Raw genomic sequence first — 21672 nt, 5'->3', positions numbered from 1 at the left:
GCTGCATGTTTGAGGCACCAGAAGAAAGCCATTACTACGCAAATGCCACAAAGTATCCCACTTACAATATGCCAAACAACACAGAGACAAGCCTTCTGGCACAAAGTCATTTGGAGTGATGAGACCAAAACTGAACTTTTTGGCCACAACCATAAAACGCTACATTTGGAGAGGAGTCAACAAAGCCTATGATGAAAGGTATGGAGGTTGATCGCTGATTTTTTTTAATTTTTTTTTTAGGGATGTGTGAGCTACAAAAGGCACAGGAAATTTGGTCAAAATTGATGGCAAGATGAATGCAGTAAGTTATCAAAAAATACTGGAGGAACATTTGCATTCATCAGCCAGGAAGCTGCGCATGGGACGTACTTGGACATTCCAACATGACAATGATCCAAAACACAAGGCCAAGTCAACCTGTCATTGGCTACAGCAGAATAAAGTGAAGGTTCTGGAGTGGCCATCTCAGTCTCCTGACCTCAATATCATTGAGCCACTCTGGGGAGATCTCAAACGTGCCGTTCATGGGAGACAGGCCAAGAATTTACAGGAACTGGAAACTTTTTGCCAAGAGGAATGGACAGCTTTACCATCTGAGAAGATAAAGAGCCTCATCCACAAATACCACAAAAGACTTCGAGCTGTCATTGATGTTAAAGGGGACAATACGCGGTATTAAGAACTGGGGTATGTAAACTTGTGATCAGGGTCATTTGGGTAGTTTCTGTTGCCATTATGACTTAAAAAGAGTAAACACAGTTGATTGATAATAAATGGCTTCAGCCAAACACTAACTATGAGCGAAAGGAAAGTTTTTGGGTTATCGTCCATATTCTCTGAAAAATGGCCAAGAAATCATAAAAATTCTTTCAGGGTATGTAAAAACTTATGAACACAACTGTATATGGACCTAACTGTATTATTCTACTTTGCAGTACATTACGCATGTTCCTCCACATTAAGAAAAATCAGCTTTTTTGGTCAGTAATTTACGCCTTATGCACGTAAATGCACCCAAATGCTCATTTACATGAGTATGTTGGCAAATGTCAACGGACACGTCCGTTGACACCCACTGCTTCATAGAGGAGACTGGAGGGTCAGATAGGGCCCGTATGAAAAAATTTCAGACTGACCCAGTGTGAAAGAGGCTGAAGCCTTTTCCACTGTAATCACAACAAAAACATATTTCTCAACTCTCAAAGAGATCATGATGCCCTCTATTTATACCCTCATTTTTCCCTAGAAGGCGAGTGTCGGACATTACCTTCCTTGATGGGCACATCCAGGAAGGTAATGGGCACACTGGTCCAGGGATGATGCCTGATGTCTGGCAGTATGTACACAGATCCCTCCTGCTACTGTCCCTCACGGCTGGAGAGAAAATGCTTCCTCCTATCAGCAAGCAAAGCGGTTGACATTTTTTCCCAGATAGCTCGTCTCGAGCCTAGGCACTATCATAAGGCGACACTGGTAGGTTCACATAATGTTAAAAAAGATGCTGCCATTAGGACATCAGCCTGATAGTATGGGAATCTAACATTTTCTAATCCATTGGACAAATTATAGTAGTACATTTCTAACCAATAATATCTATAAAGCTTTTTTCAAAGAAAACATGGGCAAGATGATATATTAAAAAATAATTTAATTTTCATAAAATAAACATGATTATAGTATGGTCACCTCTAGACCACATTACAGAGAAAACAGGCACTCAACCAGTATGGAAAAGTAGAAATCCAGCCCAAACTTAACTAGTCTTAGCCCCTGTACACACGGTCAGAGATTTCCACAACCAAATCCGTTGGATTTTGCCCGTCGGATCTTGTCCGAAACTGTTGCATACACACGGTCGGACAAAGTTGGCGAAAAAATCAGATCTTTCAGAACGGGATGACGTAATTTCGTTACGATGGGACTAGATTCAGGCCAGTAGCCAATAGCTTTGATGTAGGAATTTGATCTGAGCATGCGTGGCACTTGGTCCGATCAAAATTCTCTACACATGATCAGAGTATGTCCGATCAGCCCAGTTGGTCGGGAAATATTTCCAACATGTTGAAAAATTGGGTCCGACGGATTTAGTCCGATGCATACCACACACAGTCGGATTATACGACGACACGGTCCGATAGGACACATTCCGACGGATTCTCCGACCGTGTGTACAAGGGCTTAAAGTGGTTCTAGAAGGCAGAAAGTATAGCATTCCCAGGGCTGAACCATGCTCTGTGTGCAAGCGGCTTCTTGCTATGAGGGCACTTGGAGGGGGGGTAGCTGAGAACTCAACTTAAATTCAGAGAAAAAGTTGATCATACCAACAACCCCTTCATCCCCAAAATATTTTGTAAACCAAACGCTCAGAAACCGCTCCCAGAATGTCTCAGGAACAGAAAGGAATGGGAACAATGCCCTGAAGGCCTGAATGTCCCAGCAGCCCTGGCAGATTCTTCCCACCAGCAGCAACTACAGCAGACTGAAGAGGACATACTCGATTAACATCTGGGAAGGAGACTCAGCTTGATGATAACAGTCACTGGATTCTGAGGAGCTTCAAGCCCATATTGTAACCAAAGTTGTTTTGACTACTTTTCCGGGTAGTACAACGCTTAGGGGAAGGGTCAGCGTGTGTCGTCCTCATCAGTGGTGGCCTTCACTGCAACACCTACTGCTTTGGATTATCATCACTGAACTCTTGGAATTTTGATCAGCAACATTATGGACTACATATATCTAATAATTAACATTGTATTTAAATAGCACACTATTCTTTTGGTGATTTCGTTTCTTTTAAGTGCTGAATTTTAATATCATTTTTGTTTGGATTTCCAGGAAACATTTGTGCTAGTTGATTGTATCAATAATCAATTCATTCATATATTTGTCTTTAACAAGCGGAGAGATTTTGCGTTTTCACCTATGTCTACTAAACTGTGTAATAAAAAAGATGTATACTTACCTATTTTCACCCCGCTCCAGTCACTAGATTCCGTGTCAGCCAGCAGCTACAGGGGAGAGGAGGGAGCATTCAAAAATGGCTGGTGTCACCCATAGGTTCCCATGGCCCCATCCATTGTCACTGTTCCCTCCTTCCCCCTGCGGCAGGGGAGCTGGTCATGTGACCAAACCAGAGCAGCCTGAAAATAGGCAAGTATATGCATCTTTTTTTGCACAAGTTAGGCCGGCCATAGTCTGTTGGAATCTTGGGCAAGCTGAATGTACAAAGTTGATCAACTTGGGTACAACCAGTCTGCCGGATTTTACATGGAATTGTTGCCAGCGGCTGGTATAGGCACTAGCAATAAACGTCTTCTCCCGGCAGGGATGGCTTCCTCTGTTCGCCAGGAGAAAGAAAGTTCCATGTCTGTATGGCCTGCATTAGTCAACAAAGGTGTGAGAAGCAGTGGACTTTTAAGACTAGTCTAGATACAATTCTACTTGAAACATAATGTCCAAAACATTGGTTACTGACTTGAAGAACAGGTCTGTCCATTTGAAATAAATCTTTGAAATAACATTTAGTGTTCAACAGTGATCTGCTGCTTTTTAGGGGACATACACAAGAGATAAACATGTCCTGTAAGGTGATGCTGGTGATCAGTTCCTCTGGGTTCCAGCTGGTTGAGATTCTGCGAGAGGCTCATACCCTGACCAGACATGCGTCCATCATGAGCTGTGATTGGATACATCTTTGATTTCACTGGTGTCTTTCCTCTTCCACAAGTTTCCAAAGACAATGCCAAAGAAAAGTAAAAACCCCACGTTGCGATTGGCACTAAACTTTTTCCAGCAGTCCTCTACATTGTTTATGTCTAAAGTATAAATCTGTTAAAGGCCAAAAGAAAAAAAAAAAGTAATTTCAAGTGTATGTATGTGTATATATATATATATATATATATATATATATATATATATATATATATATACACACATACATACATACACACATATATATATATACACATATATACACACACACACACACACACATATATTATTTATTTTATTTACTTTAACACAGTAAGATACCCTTTTACATTTTTTTTTATTATTAACTTTATTGTATAGCATGGGCCGTGATAGGTGCTCTTTATGGAGAGATCTGGGATCTATTAGACCCTAGATCTCTGATCTCTGGCCTCCAAAGCACCAGATAAAAACCAACCAGATCGGTCTGATCTGATGCTTTCTTTCACAAGCCGGTAACCGCTTGTTTACATGAGACCAAAACCTGAAGTGACTAAATCCTTGTCGCTTCTTGTTCCTGATGTCACACAGTGGGAGGAACATCAGTTCCCCTCACTGTATGCCCGGAATCGGATGCCACAGGTCGCACCTTACCGAGTTCCCTGATCGGACAGGTGAGCCTGGTAAAGGTGGTGGCGGGAGGGGAGTCATCTACATAGTCGCTTGGATTACTTTTACTAGAAAGAGAATCGCTGGGGGGGGGGTGGTATGGGATGGGTAAAGAAACGATACTGTGACCATGACAGTAGCTACAGTCATGATCCCAGTATAACCACTTCAACCTTAGGTCGTGTATGAACGAGAAGTGGTCAAGCCAGGAAGAAGAGTGCTGAAGTCCATGATGGCGGACCAATTATATCAAAGCACATATACAAGTAGCACAAAGATCTCCTATTGTTAATGTTTACCATTGTGAATGACCAGCTTAAAAGAGAAGTAGGAGTTTGGTGGTTATTGTAGAATCATACTTACTTAGGTGGATTCTGCATCTGTCCCCCAGCGTCTCTGCACTAAGAACCGAGCGATCGAACATTGCCGATGGCTCAGTTCTCACAGCTCCCCGAGCAGTGAGCTGCTTCCTGCCAGTCAGCAGCTCTCCTGCTCTGCTCCTCCACGCTCACTGGAGTGCCGAGCTGTGGAGGGGAGCACCGTTTCAGCGGCTCGCTGAGAGGGGTATCAGTCCAGGACCTGGTGGATCCAGACTCAAATAGTCCGGATGATGCGGTGCTTAGACTGATCTGTGCGACATCAGCAGAGAGAGCAGACGGGTCACAGGAGTGAAAAACTAATTTCACTCCTGTAACCCAGAGGAGAATCCCAGCCAAAACGAGCTCAGGCTGGACTTTAATCAAACTGAATAATTTCTCCCAAGCAACAAACAACCCCAAACTAAACACAGTAGACAGCAGATGCTGCGTCCTTGTTACTGTTTTCTAAACAAAAGAGGACGCTTACAGAGGATATCTTGTCATAAATGATCATGCAATATACACCGATCAGCCATAACATTAAGACCACCAACCAAATATGGAGTATGGCCCCCTTTTGCTAAAACAGCCCTGACCCATTGAGGCACGGTCACCAAATTAACATCCACAGGAATGGCAGGACCCAAGATTTCCCAGCAGAACATTTGCCCAAAGCATCACACATGCCGCTGCAGACTTGCCTTCTGATATCACATCCTGGTGCCAGCTCTTCCCCAGATAAGTGATGTACACGCACCCAGCCATCCACATGATGTAAAAGAAAAACGCGATTCATCAGACCAGACCTCCTTCTTCCTTTGCACCATAGTCCAGTTCTGATGTTTATGTGACCATTGTAGAAGCTTTTGGCTGTGGACACGGGTCACCATTAGGGGTGTGGAATTTAATCGCTGCATCTCGATTCGGGGGGTCCCCGATGCGACATCGATGCATGACCCGAAAAATCGATGTTGGGTGACGTCATCCCAACATGCCCCGCCCCTCCCGGAAGAGCGATCCGAGCGTTTTTATCAAAATCCTTTTTTTTTTTATACATACAATGACCATCCGTTAAGTGGTCACCTCTGTTTTTTTTAATTTATATATATATGCAGCTTTATACCTTGTTTTATAGCGTGTGTATATAACTGTATACACCACTCATGTAACTGCTCGGTCCGGTGTTCTGCCTAATAGAGTCCGGCCATCCATATGTGTCCGCTCCGTACTGCGCATGCGCAGTACGGAGCAGACGAAGCTTCGGAAAATCTCCGAAGCTGAACGGCGCCTGCGCCGTGAGTGGAGGAGGTAGCCCCACTATCCAAGCTGACATAGGGTTTAGAATTTTAGAGGGCCCCTCGCGGGCGAGCTTCGCTCGCCACGCTTCGGGCTCGGCCTCGCTGCGCTCGGCTCTTTTTTATTCTAACTCTATGTCCACTTGGATAGTGGGGATAGAACCTGGACTCAAGGCGCAGGCGCCGTTCGTCCTCGGCAATTTTCGGAATCTGTGCTCCTGTGTACTGCGCATGCGCAGTACGCAGAGGACAGCATCTGATGGAGGACCCTATTTGACAAGACACCGACCAGCCCCTCTCCTCTCACGTCTCTCCTGACGTCAGCCCCGCCCGCCTCTCTTCTAATCTGATAGCTACAGTCGGTGGGTGGGGCTGAGGACTCCTACAGACCTGAGGAGAGACATGAGCCTGAGAGACGAGAGAGGCGGGCCAGAACGAGGAAAGCAGAGAGCAGTCACATGAGCGGCTTATACAGTTACACACACTAAGAAACAACGTATGAAAAGCTGCATATATTTTAGAATGCACATACAGCGGAGGGCTCTTAATGGATTATAATTGCATTTATATCACCACTCAGGTATTTTTTAGCAGAAGTATGTAGAGTACAAGTATGTTTGTACTCTACATACACTGGCTCCTACATGTGCTCTGTGATGACATTTACCCAGCCATCCCCCCCCCTTCCCTCGTTTGCACATTCCACTGTGTTAACTCCTAGTGTGCTGGAAGGTACAAACGATAGGGGGGGGGGAGTAAATGTCATCACAGAGACAGTACAGGGAACTTCACAGGGCTGTTTGTCAGTTGTGGATTTGGATTCTAATCCCTCCTGACCTCCCAGCAGCCAGGTGTGTGTGAATTCCTGTACCCTGTAGTGCACCAGATTAGTGCACTCAGTAAATCGGAGTTCCACCCGTTTTTTAGTTTATTAAAAGTCAGCAGCTACAAAGTGTAGCTGTTGACTTTTAATAATCGCATTCACTTGTCCCACGGTCCATCGATGTGGCCGCACAGAGCATCGCTCCTCTCCCCCTCCTCAGCGCCATCATCTACTGTGGGCAGTGACACGCACTCGTGACAGCTTACGGCACTGCGCTCTGCCATTGGCCAGACAATGGTCCCAGAAGATCGCTGGCAGAGAGGGGCCGCCTACTATTTTTGTTGTTTATTAAAAGTCAGCAGCTACAAAAAAGTGTATCTTCTGACTTTTAAAAAAGACACTCACCTGTCCCACAATCCAGCGATGTGGCCACCCGAACCCTCCATTCTCTCCCCTGCCTGTCCACGGCGCTGGCAATACTACTGTGGGCATCCAGGTGCGCATCTCTCACTGCGCTGTCCTGCACAGCCGGGCAATCTTCTGGGACCTGTGATGTGGCCCAGAAGATTTCAGAGAGGAATGGCTGCCTAGGTGGCCCAAGCGGAAGTGGGAGCATGTCGGTAATCGTGATGCATCGCGGAATCGAATCATTGACCAGATAATTGTAATCGAATCGAATCGTGAGACCAGTGAAGATGCGCACCCCTAATCACCATGGGCTTCACAGCCCCATATACAACAAACTGCGATGCCCATTTTTTTCTCTGCTTTCACCACATCAACTTCATGGACAAAATGTTCACTTGCTGCCTAATATATCCCACCAATTTTCAGATGCAATTGTAATGAGTATTCCCTTATCATAATATTATGGCTGATCAGTGTACTTCATCCTCTTTCCTTGTATTGATCATGGTCATGAGGATAAAAAAAAGTTACCTGATGAGCAAGATGTCCCCCAATGAGTGCTACAGCGGCATAATAGGAAAATGTCTGGTCACAGTTGAGTCCGGTCAGTGTAAGGCCTGCAAGCATCGCCGCACTAAATCCACTTAGCCACGGTTTTGTCTGTTCATTGAATCGCAATGCTGTTGATTTGACCCCAATGACCAGATCATCTTTTTTATCCTAAAAAAAACAAAAAAAAACATTTAGGTTGTATTTTAATTTAAAACATACTATAAAACTCAATAAAAGGATTTTTTTCTACAGCTTAATTATTTTCTTGGAGTACATCACGGGACACAGCCATAACTGGTTTATACGCCACCTATAGGTGAATAGACACTGGCAAATCACAAAAAAAAAAAAAACGACAAGAAGTCCTCCCCTATATAACCCCTCCTACACAGGAAGTACCAGCAGCAGTAAACTTCCCAGACAAGAGGGGAGGGATCTCTGTGTCCTGTGATGTAGAATAAAGAAAATAGGATTTTTTTCTACACCTTACCTATAAAATCCTTTTCATGGAGTACATCACGGGACACAGAGCAGCCATAATAACTAACTGGGATGTCCCCAAGCAATGCTTTTGAGGGGAGGGAACCCATTATAACCAAAAGAAACACCATCAGAACAACAGGATCTATATTGCAGCCTGCAACACACTGCGTCCAAACGCCACATCCTGAGTCCTGACATTCACTGGATAAAACCTAGCGAATGTATGCACCGAAGATGAAGTAGCAGCCTTGAAAATCTGAGCCATCAATGCTTGATGATGAACTGCCCATGAAGAACTCACTCTCCTGGTAGAGTGTGCCCTTCTTGGAAAAGGAGGGGTTCTACCCCTTAATCCAGGGGTTGACAAATTTGCTTGGAATCTAGGAGCCAGCTAAAAAAGTTAGGAGCCAGGTCCGTGACGGCGATCTGGACCTGTCCCTGGCCTGACATGGAGACGAGTGAGGGGAAAATAGCCCCCAGCCCCCCACATATGAGATCACCTCTCATTGGACACACCGCTCGAGTGCTAAATGGCCGCTGTGATTGGTCATTTAGCATGATCTGTGATTGGCTGTATCCAAGGGACACGGCCAACACAGAACTTCCCCGATGCTCGCCCATGGCGGCGTGCAGAGGGGAAGTAAACAGGAGGATGTCTAGGGACGTCCTCCCGGCAATTGGTGTCCGCGCTGTAGACATCTTTCGTCTATAGCGCGGGCACGAAGTGGTTAACAAAAGAATGTGACTATTATTTCCGACATATTCCCGCTCATTTACTGCCATTTCCCTGCTAAGGGTTCGATCAGGTCCGCCTGAAAAACTGACAGGTGAACCTGATCAGACAGCCCTTGTGAAAGGGGTCAAGCAGGGAGGATTACAAATATTTTTTTTTTCCTTAATTAAAATAATTTATTTTTTTACTTTTTACAAAAAAAAAAAAAAAAAAATTACAAAATATTATATATATATATATATATATATATATATATATATATATATATATATATATATATATAAAATAAATTAATAAATAAATTAATAAATTTAATAATATATATATATAATATAATGAGAAGCCATTTACCAGCCACCACACTCACCGTTGGGCAAAAAACAGGCAGGGGAGCTTCACTCCATTAGGAATTAGCATTATTGGAATAGGGTGTAATTTCTACATCCACCACAAGATGGCGCCAGACTACCGAAAGATTTTAGAAGGCCGCAAAGCCGCGGCCTCAATTACTGGCCGGCGCGGCCCGATGGAATTGCGCGGCGGAGTTCGGGGTCCAAATGGAGACAGGATACCCCAGCAGCGTTGCCCCAGTCGCCAGGACACGAAATCTAGGCGCAAATGCGACCTGGCGACCGGGGTTTGTCGAGCCCTGCCTTAATCCATACACCTGAACAATCACTTGGCTGATCCATTGGGGATTATTCAACCTGAATGCTGCCTGTCCTTTCTTGGGATCTTTTGGCAATACAAACAGAACATCAGTCTTCCGCATTTGAGCCAACATCTTCAGATAAACCCTGAAAAAAGAAAGGCATAACGATATCCCGATTCAGATGAAAACTGGCACTACCTTAGGTACAAATTCCGGTTGTGGCCGCAAAACCGCCCTATCCTGGTGCAAGATCAAATACGTTTTTTTTTTAAAGGACAGAGCCGCCATTTCCAACACCCTGCTGGCCGATGTCACTGCAACCAAGAAAACTAAAATTTTCTTGTCAAAAGGACCAGAGGAATCTGCCAGATAGGCTCAAAAAGGTTGTCTCTGTAAAACCTCCAGGACTAAAATTTAAATCCCATGGACACAGAGGTGGCCTGACCAGGGGAAGCACCCACATCATCCCTTGTACAAAATGTTCATAATAAGGAGAGAGAAGCAATAGGCCTCTGGAAAAAAATTGCCAAGGCCGACATTTGACCTTTAATTGTACTTAAAGCCAGATTAAAATTTCTACCCCTTTTTGCAGAAAAGCCAGAATTCTCCCGATGCTATATCTTCAGGGATGCAATCTCCTGGCCTCACACCAGGCAATGTAGGATTTCCAGACTCTATAGTAGATACTCCGAGACTGGCTTTCTAACATTTAACATTGCAGACAATACTAGCCCAGAGATGCCCCGGTCTCTTAAAATCATGGTTTCGATAGCCAAATCGTTAAATTTAGAGACCAGGATGGAATATCGGCCCCCGCGAGAGCAGATCTGGACGGAGTGGAAGAACCCATGAGTTCCCCATCGTCAACCTTACAATTTGTGCATACCAAGTCCTTCTGGGCCAGGCCAGAGCTAGTACAATCTTAGGTTTTCTCTCTTCCCGAATCGCGTGCAGTAAGTAGCCTTGGAAACAGCCGGATTGGAGGGAAGGCATAGATCAGAAAGAAATGATCCCACTGGATTAGTAAGGCATCTGCCTCTAATGCCATCGGGTCCCTGGTTCTGGACATAAAACTGTCCAGTTTCCCATTGAACCTGGACGCCAGTAGAACTACATACGGAACCTCCCCATTGACAAAAAGATTTCGGGACCACTCCCCTGGAAACATTTGTTGGCCGACTCAAAGTCTGCCTGCCAATTTTCCACACCCGGAATAAAGCCCCTTGACATGAACAGAAAAAAAAAAAATCTTTCTCCCCAGATCAGAATGCGATCCACTTCCTTCTGGGATGTCTGACTCCTGGTGCCTCCCTGGTGATTGATGTAGGCCACAGCCGTGGTGTTGTCGGACTGGACCCTCACAGGACATTCCTGTAGTTTGGAAGTACAAAATTTTAGGGCCAAGCAAGCTGCCTGAATCTCCAAAATGTTGAGGGTATGGGCAAGCACCTCTCCCTCCAGGACCACCCCTCCCTGGACGACGGCCTCCTCTAGGACTGCCCCCTAACCAGAGAGACTGGAGTGTCGTCACCACCTTCCTGACCACTGGTAAAAAAAAAAGACTTTCTTTTTTCCAAATTCTTTGCCATCATCCACCAGCTGAGGTTTTGGCGCACTTTCAGCCAAAGCGACATGTGCCAGTCCAGAGCCTGGACAGTCTTGTTTCAGACAGACATAGAATGTTGTTCTGTAGTGGTCAGGAGTGGAATTTTGCATAAGGGACTGCTTTGAATGAAGACACCATTTTCCCCAGTAGCCTAATACACAGGTGAATGGAGGGATATTTTCCTTTTCTCTTATGACCTACCAGCACCTTTGTGACTATATGAGGTTAACCCGAAGCTAACCCGAAGCTAACCCGAAGGGCAGCGCCACAAACTGAAAATGTTGGTTGGCTACTACGAATCACAGAAACCTTTGATGGGATCTGCAGTTTGGCACATGTAGGTACACTTCCTTGATGTCTATGGATGCCAAAAATTCCTTTCCGTGCAAGGAGACTACGACGGAACGAATTGACTCTATCCGAAAAGAGCGAATGTCTAGAAAATGATTCAGAGCCTTGAGAGATTTAGAATAGGCCTCACATCTCCATTCCGCTTTGGGATGATGAAAAGAATTGAGTAAAAACCCTTAAACCTATATATATATATATATATATATATATATATATATATATATATATATATATATATATCTCTTTTGCAGGGTAATTCCACAGACTAGTTTTTTTTTAACCACAGAATCCTGTGTATATGTTCCGACAGCAGGGCAAGCTAGGACACCTGTTGTATGGAATCTTTAAGAGCATCTACTGCAAAACATAAGGGGCAAGCTAACTGCCAATTCCTCAGTAGACACCCCCTGATCGGGAACACTCTAAGCTACCCTTTTAACTTGGTCCTTTAAAGACTGACAGATACCTATAGCTGCCACAGCCGGTTGTGCAGCAGACCCAGCAATAGCAAATGAGGCCTTTAATAAAGACTAACTTTATATCCGCTGGATCTTTAAATGCCTGGGCATTATCTACAGGACAGGTAAGACTTGTTCACAGAAGAAATGGCAGCGGCCACTGATGGCATACTCCATCTCTTTATAAAAGTTTCCTCCATAGGCTCCAACAGTGCAAACCTTTTATGAGGAATAAAAAGCTTATCTGGGTAATCTCAGTCCACATTCCCCTTTTTGTTTTAGCAACGGATGCAAGGGGAAACCCTGCGAACTTTGTGGAGGATGAAGAGAGCCTAAAGATGAAAAGGCAGGGAGATCTACAGGCAGAAAATTTAAATCCTGATCGGACCATCTCCGTGAGGGACTGGATCAACAGTCTCTGGGATTGAGAGGCTGAAAACGGTTCTTCAGAACCGGACTCCTCAGAAGTGGAGTCTGTGGCCTGACCTTCCTCCCTGTCATTTACAGCCACTTCTTCCACCCAATCCTGTTCCAATACAGGTGGGGGCTCAGGTATAGGGGATCTATCCCGTTTCTTTCCACCTTGGGAAACTGAAGCAATCATACCTGCTGTCTTTCCCTCTAGACCAGCTAAAGCTGATGCCAAGTCGTCATTTGTGACATAGGTTGAGGCAGAAGTGTTAGCGGTTGCAACAATGCATGACAACCGTGATGGCTCGGACTAGCCAATTGCCTCAGGTCTTTCAGGAGAATTAAATACAGCAGCTGTGTGGCTAGACTCATCCACTACTGATGGTGGCACAGTCGTACCCCTTCCTGCTGTGCCTCCTCCACTCCTCTTCCGGGAAAACATGCCCGAGACAAAAAAAAAATTTAAAAAAAATTGAGGTATCAAAGAAAACCCCCTTATGCACTCAACCGTCCTGCAAAAATACTGACCCCAGCTTTTGCAGTACACAGCCCTACAGGACCCACAGTGTCCTGGTCCATCCACCCACAGTGACTCACATGCACAGCTGACGCCACTGTGTCCATTCCAGCACGCTTGCAGAAGCATAAGCCGGGAACACCTCCTAATATGGCCACTTCCGCCCCTACTGCGCATGTCCAGCATGCACATTACCACGTGAACACTCATGGTATCCTGCACACACACACTTCTTGCGTCGCTCCTACGTGCACTGTCACCCTGCATGCTTGTCGCACCATTCTCACATGCGCATCCACTATAGCCACATAAATAGCGGCGAAAAAGAGCCACCAAAGGCATCAGAGTAGAAACTAGGTGTGCGGACGGGGGGGGGATTCAAGAGCTGCCTTCCTCCTGCTGGATTTATCCAGGCTGGAAGCATCTGGGAGAGCCCCGCTGGATTTGTCGACATCACTGCCCCCCAGTGGACAGAAAAAAACATGACACCCGATCCCATACCAAAATGTAAGATGCTGTGCATTTATTTTTATTTTTTTTCGGTTTGAGCAAGTGCAGAAGAGTTTTAAAAACAAACACCAATCCCGCCGCAGGATTATACTTAAAAAGCTAGACTCCAATCTTCCCCCATCATGGCGGGTTCTGTCTCATGGACCTTCAAGGACCAGGTTTAGATACACAGACAGCGCTGCTATCTGGACCTTCAGCGTACTGAATGCTAGACCTTTATCAGCAGCCTGCTGTAGGAACTCAAGAACAGCCGGTGTATCCATCTTTTGTCTGTTATTTTCAGCGCACCAGCTTTCTCCAGGTCTTTCTGTAGATGGCCCTGGTGTTTGGCTTCCTAGCGCTCAGAAGTGCTGTCGCCACTTTATCTGAGAGTCCTTTTGATCTCAAAATGTCTTCCTCAGTAACCAGGCCGCCCCATTGTCTTAGGCCTGTTAGCGGTCCCCGATACATCAGGTCGTCCTTGTGAGGAAGTAGCCACGGCTCTTCTGCTGAGAGACTGAGGACCTGAGAGTACCAGGCTCTCTTGGGCCAATATGGTGCTATCAGTGTTTGCTCTTATAGGAATTTCTTCACCACCCGAGGAATCAGATGTACCGGAGGGAAGGCGCAGCACATCTTGACATTCCATGTTTTTTGGAGTGCGTTTATCCCTAGAGGCCGGTCTTGCGAGAAGAAACGCTTCACCAGAGTGTTTTTCCGGGATGCAAACAGATGTATATTTGGTATTCCAGCGGGCTGTAATTTCCCTGAACACCTTTGGGTGTTATACCCATCCTCTTAGGAAATCTCTTGCCGGCTGAGGAAGTCTGCCACTTGGTTGTTTTCCCCCCTTTAGATGGACCACTCCCAACGACAGTTGGCTCCCTTCTGCCCATCGACATATCTGATTGGAGGGGGCTCCTCGTGCCACCTTGTTTGTTTACATAAGCCACTGCCGTGGGGTGGTCCGACAGGATGAGCATGTGATGACTCCTTAGCTGGTCTTGGAAGTGTTCTATGACTATGGCTATTGCCATGAGCTCTCTCCAATTCGAAAATGCCTGGGCTTCTTCTGAGGACCATCTCCCCTGAGCAGGTTGCCCTGCTAGATGGGCCCATCCCCAACTGCTTGCATCTGTGGTCAACTTCCATGAGGTTGGGAAAGACCATGCCAGACCCTGGTTTAAATTTGTGTGGACCCTTAACCCCCAGTGTGACCTCTTCACAGAGGTTGGGAGTAATCGCGTCCTGTCCAGATCTTCTTGTTGATTTCTTAAGAGAAAGACTTGCAGGGGCCTTAGATGATATTTGGCCTATTGTACTGCTGGTATCGTTGAGGTCATCAGATCCAGAACGGACATCAGCTCCCGGATGGATATCGGGAGGTTGTTCTGTAAAGAACTTACTCTCTTGACGAGGCCTTGGATCTTCTCCTCCGGTAGGGATGTCTTCTGCTCTATGGGTGTTGACCAGATATCCCAGAAACCGGATGTTCTGATTTGGACACAGGTTGGATTTTTCGATTTTTAAAATCCAGCCTAGTGACTTCAGCCATAGTTTAGCTTCTGCAAGGTCTTTTACCAGCTGTACTTCTGACAATGTTGCGTATAGTAGGTCTAGGTACGGTACTACAGTCATCTTCAACCTCAGAGGGGCCAGGGCTTCTGCTAGGACTTTGGTAAAATATCCTCCGTGACGAGGATAGCCCGAAAAGGAAGAGCCCAGCTCTGGAAAGGATATTCCTTTCCCCACCGCCAACCTCAGGTATCTCTGGGATTTTTCTCATATGTAAATGTGGCAATAGGCATCCCTGAGATCCAGGGTCGCCATGGTTGAAGGATATTTTTGACTGAATATGGATTCCATTTGGAATCTTTTGTATTGTATCGCTTGGTTCAGGGGCTTTAGATTTAATATCAATTGAAACTTCCCAGAAGGTTTTTTGATCACAAACACGCGAGTAAAAACCCTTTTGTTTCTCTTCCTCTGGGACTGGAGTATGGACTTTCTGATCTACCATCTCCCCAAGCAACAACGGGAGAGCCCTTCCTTTTTCGGGAACCCTGGGAAGTTTTGTTAATAAAAAGCTCTCTGGAGGACGACAATTGAATTCCAGTCTGCCATTCTTTCTAGGGTTTTGTCCAAGCCTGTCCCGAAAAAACAAACAGTCTCTGGAGAATGGGAGGTTGCATAGTCTAATTTTGGATGCAAGGTCCCCTGACCAGGTCTTCATCCAAATAGTCCACCTGGTTGCCACAGCTAGGCCTCCTGATCTTGCTGCCAGTTTAACAGACTCAGTGGACGCATCTGCTATGTAGCCGACTGCTTTAGATAGGATCGGTAGGGTCTTCAAAATTTCTTGCCGGGGGGGGGTGAGCGCCATTTTATAGGTGGTCTTGCAGTCGGGAGAGCCCAAATTCCAGGTTTCTTGCCACTCAAGTAGTGGCGAGTGCCAGCTTCAGGCTGGAGATACTTGTTTCCCAAGCTCTCTTTAGGATAATGTCACCCCTCTTATCCATGCAATCTTTAAGATGCCCCATATCTTCACAGGTCAATGAAGATATTTTTGGAAACTCTGGATAGTGGCACATTCAATTTAGGATTTTTATTCTATACCTCCTGTGGATCGTCACTAAAAGGGAACCGCTTCTTATGACTAGCCACAAAGAAGGGCTTCTTTTCTGGGTTTGCCCACTCGTTCCCCATGATGTCCGACATCACCTGGTGGACCGGGAATACTTTGGATTTTTGTTTTCCAAGACCTTGATACATAAGGTCATGTTTTGATGGAAGTTATTTTTTATCTCAAATCTCCAAAGTCTCATATATGACCCCAAGTAAGTCCTCTACATCTTCTAGGGACAATTTGTACTTGGGCCCCTTTTTCCTCTTCTCCCCAACTGAGCTGTCGGTGGCTATTATGCCAACTGTGCTGCTACCCGCTCTTTCCCTCGCCGTCAGTGTCTTGCGATCCTGAGGCGACTGATCTTGGCGAGGCTATGGGAGAGGAACTTCCAGAAGGAGCTGTTAGAGGTTTAACCTCTGCAATAATTTTAAGATCCTTAAAAGGTAGTGGCCATATCCTGCCTCTTGGATCCAAAGATTTTTGTGTAGATTGCTCGGACTGTTTTTTTAACCAGTCTGTCGATTCACACTTGGCAAAGCGGCTCTTTGTATTCCAAGGGCATCTTGGTAGCACATTTTGCACACCGCTTTCTGGGAGTGGGCTTTGATTCTTTAGAAGGCTTGGCCTGCCAAGACAAATGCAGGGGCCCATCATGGCTGTGAGAAAAGAAAAAAAAGTATACTCAAACCGCCAAACAATGTGCACACCCAGTGAGACCTTACCAATCCCTGTAGTGCCCCAGCCCACTAGAGACCATTACCATCTAGCTAGTCGTTCCCAAACTGGACAACAAAGGGCCACCCACTGGTGCCTACCTGTGTCCTGCTGATGCCTGCATCCCTGGGAGCCTGGGCAGATGAAAGAGCATCGTCCTGGACCTTCCTGTGGCGTCCATGCTGTCCCCTGCAGCTGTGGCCATGATAATGGCACCAGCCGGGCATTAAAGCTTCCTACACTTTTAAGGGGGTGGACCAGTTCCCCGGCATCACCCCACCGCTGTGTCTTCTGTGTCAAGCGGCCTCCAGTCACAGGTACACACGCGCCCCCCCCCACCAAGGTATAATGCATCAATGCCTTTCTCCGCGGCTGAGCTCAGAAGAAGCCAGAATCCGGGTCATCTGCTTGCAGCCTAAGGAGGGTTGCCCGTGGCCACATGTCCGACCTCCTCCTCCAACCATACGGTAAGGGTGCACTCACCCCCGCAGCCCAGAACCGTGCTCTCCCTGCTTGCCATGAGACACATGTCCCAGTTCAGCCCTTGAGAGATGGAGCCTCCAGCGGTCCCTTCAGACAACATGTCTCCTCTGGACCGAGGAAACACCAAGACTGACCAGGGACCGCCTTTTAAAGAAATGAATGGCAATGCGTTTCCTGTGTGCGAGGAGGAGTGCCATCTCTCAAGGGCTGACCTGGAAGACGACTGGGGAAAATACATGTTGATCTTGCTAGAAATGCAGTGTCCTCATTACTTCCTTTGAGATGAACCAAAAGCACAAAACGTCCTCATCATTGTTCTGCATTATGAACCCCCCCCCCCTTTTAATTTAGATATGCCCATGGAGGCTGTGTGTAGCTGCACACAAGTGTTTTCCGTGCATCCCCATTGATGTCAATTGGGATGCAACGGCTGCATGGACACAGAGCCTACTCCCAATCTGACAAACACTGTCTGCATTTGGGGCCTTGCACTGCACGGATGTGAGATTGGGAGCAGCCTGTGTCTGTGTAGCCGCAGCATCCCAACTGACATGAATGGTACTGCCTTCATTGAACACATGTGCATCCCCATGCGGGCATAAACAAGGCCCAACTAATTTTCTCCCTTTTGGTTTGTTGAATATACCATTGGAATTGTTCCGTTTTATTTGTTCGGTAAGAAAACAAATACCCCTTGATCCTGTCAGAAATTCAGTGCTTTCCTGTGCACTTTGAAGTCTTATCTCAAGGAGTGCAACTGGCCCTCCCAGTTCTTCCTTTGGACTTTAGAACACCTCCTCCACATGTTGTGAAAGCAGTGGGTATTCCAAAGCTCCTCAAAAGACAACTTAGCAGGGCTGACACCATTGTGCATGTATTGCAGAAATGTACTACATACGCATTCATTTTATTTTCCCCAGACATACCCAGTTTTTCAGTTTTTGACAAACACAAGAATTACCTGGTGTGCATATATGGTATCATAAACCAGTGTCCACAGAATTCCAGAGACATACAAGGGAAGACACACTGACCAGTCGCATGAACCTTTAATAGCAGACCAGCCTAACAAGGCTCCCCAGTTAAATGCCATTCCTGTGTAGAAAGGTAAAGATATTAATGCATTCATGTCCATGCAACCAATAAGTCATCTTGTAAGAATGTAGTACAAGGAAAGCGAGTATAGATTATGTACTAGCCCCCCAATAAAAAAAAATACAGCATATAGAACACGTATCACAGTAGTGTACTCTGCCACCCCTTCACATCACTTCCGCCTACAGTAGAATCCTCTGCCCCTTCACATCATCCGCCCCCCCCTACAGTAGAATCCTCTGCCCCCCTTCACATCATTCCCCCCCTACAGTAGAATCCTATCCCCTTTCACATCATCCCCCTTACAGTTACGTCCTCTGCCCCCACCCCCCATATAGTAGTGTCCTCTGCCCACTTTCACATCAACCCCCCCCTAGCAGTGTTCTTTGCCCCCTTCACATTATCTCTCTCCCCCCCACCCACACAAAAACCAGTGTGTAGGTAGCACCCCAACTTACAACATCACCCCCCCTACAGAAGAATCCTCTGCCCCCATAGTAGTGTCCTCTGCCCCTGTACCCTCCCATGCAGTAGTGTCCTCTGCCCCCTTTCACATCACCCCGCCCCCCTTCACATTATCTCCGACACCTGCTGATTAACCTTAAAGTTAACTCCGGGAGCTCCGCGCCCTCTAGTATTGTGCTGCCTCCCAATCCCCGCTCTGCAGTGAAAAGGAGAGTGGTGGGGGCTGGGGGGGGGGAATTACTGTCAAAGCAGGGACATGTTCACAATCGAGATTAACAGCCGACCCCCCCCCCCCCCCGTTTAGAGCAGTGTTAGCCAACATGAACTCTGCAGGGGGCCTTAAGTATGGTTCCTGACACTTCACAATAGCAGCGTATTTTTACGTGTCGAGGTGCATAGTGTCATGTTGTTAGGCAGTCCACACAAAATGTAATGGGCTGTAATACACCTCCCCAAAATGTTCCTGCTGCATTTTTTGGCCACATACCGCAATGCACTCTGAAGAAAACAAACAAAAAATAAAAAAACACATTCTGCTGGCCAGTCTGTGCTATTGCTCCATTTCTCATCACCAATGCCCCCCCAACCCCCCACCCCAGTATAAATGGACTAGTGTCTTTTTTTCAACCTTACCAACTATGTAACTACAGTATGTAACTATGTATACAAAAGTAGCTGTGAGTTCTGCGTCATGCAGACTCACAGTAAATAAAAACTGCATCATTTCTACTTTTTGATATTAAAATTTTCAGAATTCCTTCTACGTTGTCAGGCAGAGCTAATCCCTACTTTAGGGTTGTCAGATCTATGATATGTGCAGATTTACCTAATACAAGCTGTGGCCAGTAGGTGATCCTCTTCATTAGCGGATAGGTAACTACCAGCAACAAGGAAGACGCCCCTAGAGCAATGCTAAAAAAAAAAAAAAAAAAACACAGAAATTAATTTAAGATTTACATCTAATAAACAAGGAAAGGGAGGGATTGGAATGTGTTTGGACAAAAATTTGGTCCGTTCGACCCGGAAATTAGAACAAAGAAAGAAAATCTGATGCAAAAAGGCTCTATTATAGACAGACCAAAAAATGGAGTATAAAAAGTATACATTTTTATTTTGTATAACAATAGTATGCATGTAGATTTATACATAAAAACAGTATCTGATGCCCAATTGTACAGTTGTATGAACAAACCACTGTCCTGGTGCGGGACGGACTAGTGATGATCCATACAGATCTAAAACACCTTACATGTTACGGACTAAAATGTCCTTCTTCAGAGGTTACATTTGATTTAGATGGGTACAGATTTTCTACAACAGAGAAAATGTGCAAATAGTACAGTTTTTAGTGCACAATAATATCAACATTATAATAATTGCAAAAAGTAGTTTGCCGGCAATTTCGGCTGTGCTTCTCCGCCCGCCATCACAATTAACATCGATTGGCCTGATGCCTTGACATAGGCCCTTTATATACCAGCACTCCTAGCATTGATTGCACATGCTGAAGGAGTTAATGGTTTAAAAGCAGCACATCTCGATACACCCAGTATTTTAAGGTATGCTTACTATATTTACTACTATCAACTAGACCTTTATCTTATGCAGCCTTGTGATGCTGCCAGGTCTCTTTTTTTTTTTGTAGTGCGGTTTTGAATGCACTTACTACACCTGTTAGTGACCTTCGTTATGCCTCAGTAGGCGGGCGGAGAAGCACAGCCGAAATTGCCAGAAAACTATTTTTTGCAATGGTTATAATGTTGATATTAAATTATTGTACACTAAAAACTGTACTATTTGTAAGTTCTCTGTTGTAGAAAATCTGTACCCATCTGAACTAAATGAACCTCTGAAGGAGGACATTTTAGTCCGTAACATGCAAGATGTTTTACATCTGTATGGATCATCACTAGTCCGTCCCGCACCAGAACAGTGGTTTGCTCATACAACTGTACAATTGGGTATCAGATGCTTTTTTTTTTTTTTTTTATGTATTGATCTATACGCATACTATTGTTATACAATATTAAAATAAATTTATACTAAATTTTTTGGTCTGTCTATAATAATAGACCCTTAGGGGTTCCAATCATGCCTTTTGGCACCAGGTTTTCTTTGTGCTAAATCTTTATTAAAGGTCATTTATTTTGCTGCACTACTCGGAAATATAAATAACTGCCATTCTTAGCCCCATCATGCCTAAGCCTTTGACACTTGTTGCTTACAAGTTAAAAAATCTCTCTCATTTTATATATATATATATACATACACACACACACACACACACACACACACATATATATATATATATATATATACACTTTTTAAGCCAAGAGAATAAAATGGCAATTGTTGCAATATTTTGTGTCACAATGTATTTGCACAGCAGTCTTTCATATGCAATTTTGGAAGAAATACACTAATGAATGAAAAAAAAAAAAAAAAAAACAAACACATTAAAGTTAGGCCAATTTTTTTTGTATAATGTGAAAGATGATGTTACACCGAGTAAAATAAGATCCCCAACATGTCAAGCTTTAAAATTGCACAGACTCATGGAATGGCAACAAACTTTGGTATTTAAAAATCTCCATAGGTGAAGCTTTAAAAGTTTCTACAGGTTACCAGTTTAGAGTTACAGAGGAGCTACAATTATTGCTCTCGCTCTAACGATCGCTGCGATACCTCACACGTGTGATTTGAACGCGGTTTCATTTGCGAGCTTGGAGGGATGGGGCTCTTTAAAAATTAAAATTTTCTTATTTTTACACTGTCTAATTATTTATTTTTTTG

General features: G+C 45.0%; 1 protein-coding gene across 1 annotated transcript in view; it reads right to left on the bottom strand.

The window, feature by feature from the left end:
* Positions 1-1631: 1631 nt before the first annotated feature.
* Positions 1632-21672, bottom strand: part of COQ2 (coenzyme Q2, polyprenyltransferase) — a 38255-nt gene continuing 18214 nt past the window's right edge. Inside the window, exons 5-8 of the mRNA XM_077479842.1 lie at positions 19706-19791; positions 18281-18414; positions 7776-7964; positions 1632-3828 (exon numbers count right to left, since the gene is read on the bottom strand). Of these exons, the coding sequence (XP_077335968.1) occupies positions 3670-3828; positions 7776-7964; positions 18281-18414; positions 19706-19791 (568 nt within the window). The 3' untranslated portion in view covers positions 1632-3669. The remainder of the gene's footprint in view (positions 3829-7775; positions 7965-18280; positions 18415-19705; positions 19792-21672) is intronic.

The sequence above is a fragment of the Lithobates pipiens genome, unplaced genomic scaffold (assembly GCF_037356315.1).
Source record: "Lithobates pipiens isolate NorthernLeopardFrog02 unplaced genomic scaffold, aLitPip1_a1.2 Scaffold_16, whole genome shotgun sequence".
NCBI lineage: Eukaryota > Metazoa > Chordata > Amphibia > Anura > Ranidae > Lithobates > Lithobates pipiens.
Note: the sequence above shows the minus strand (reverse complement) of the source record. Positions and strands in the feature narration are given on the sequence as shown.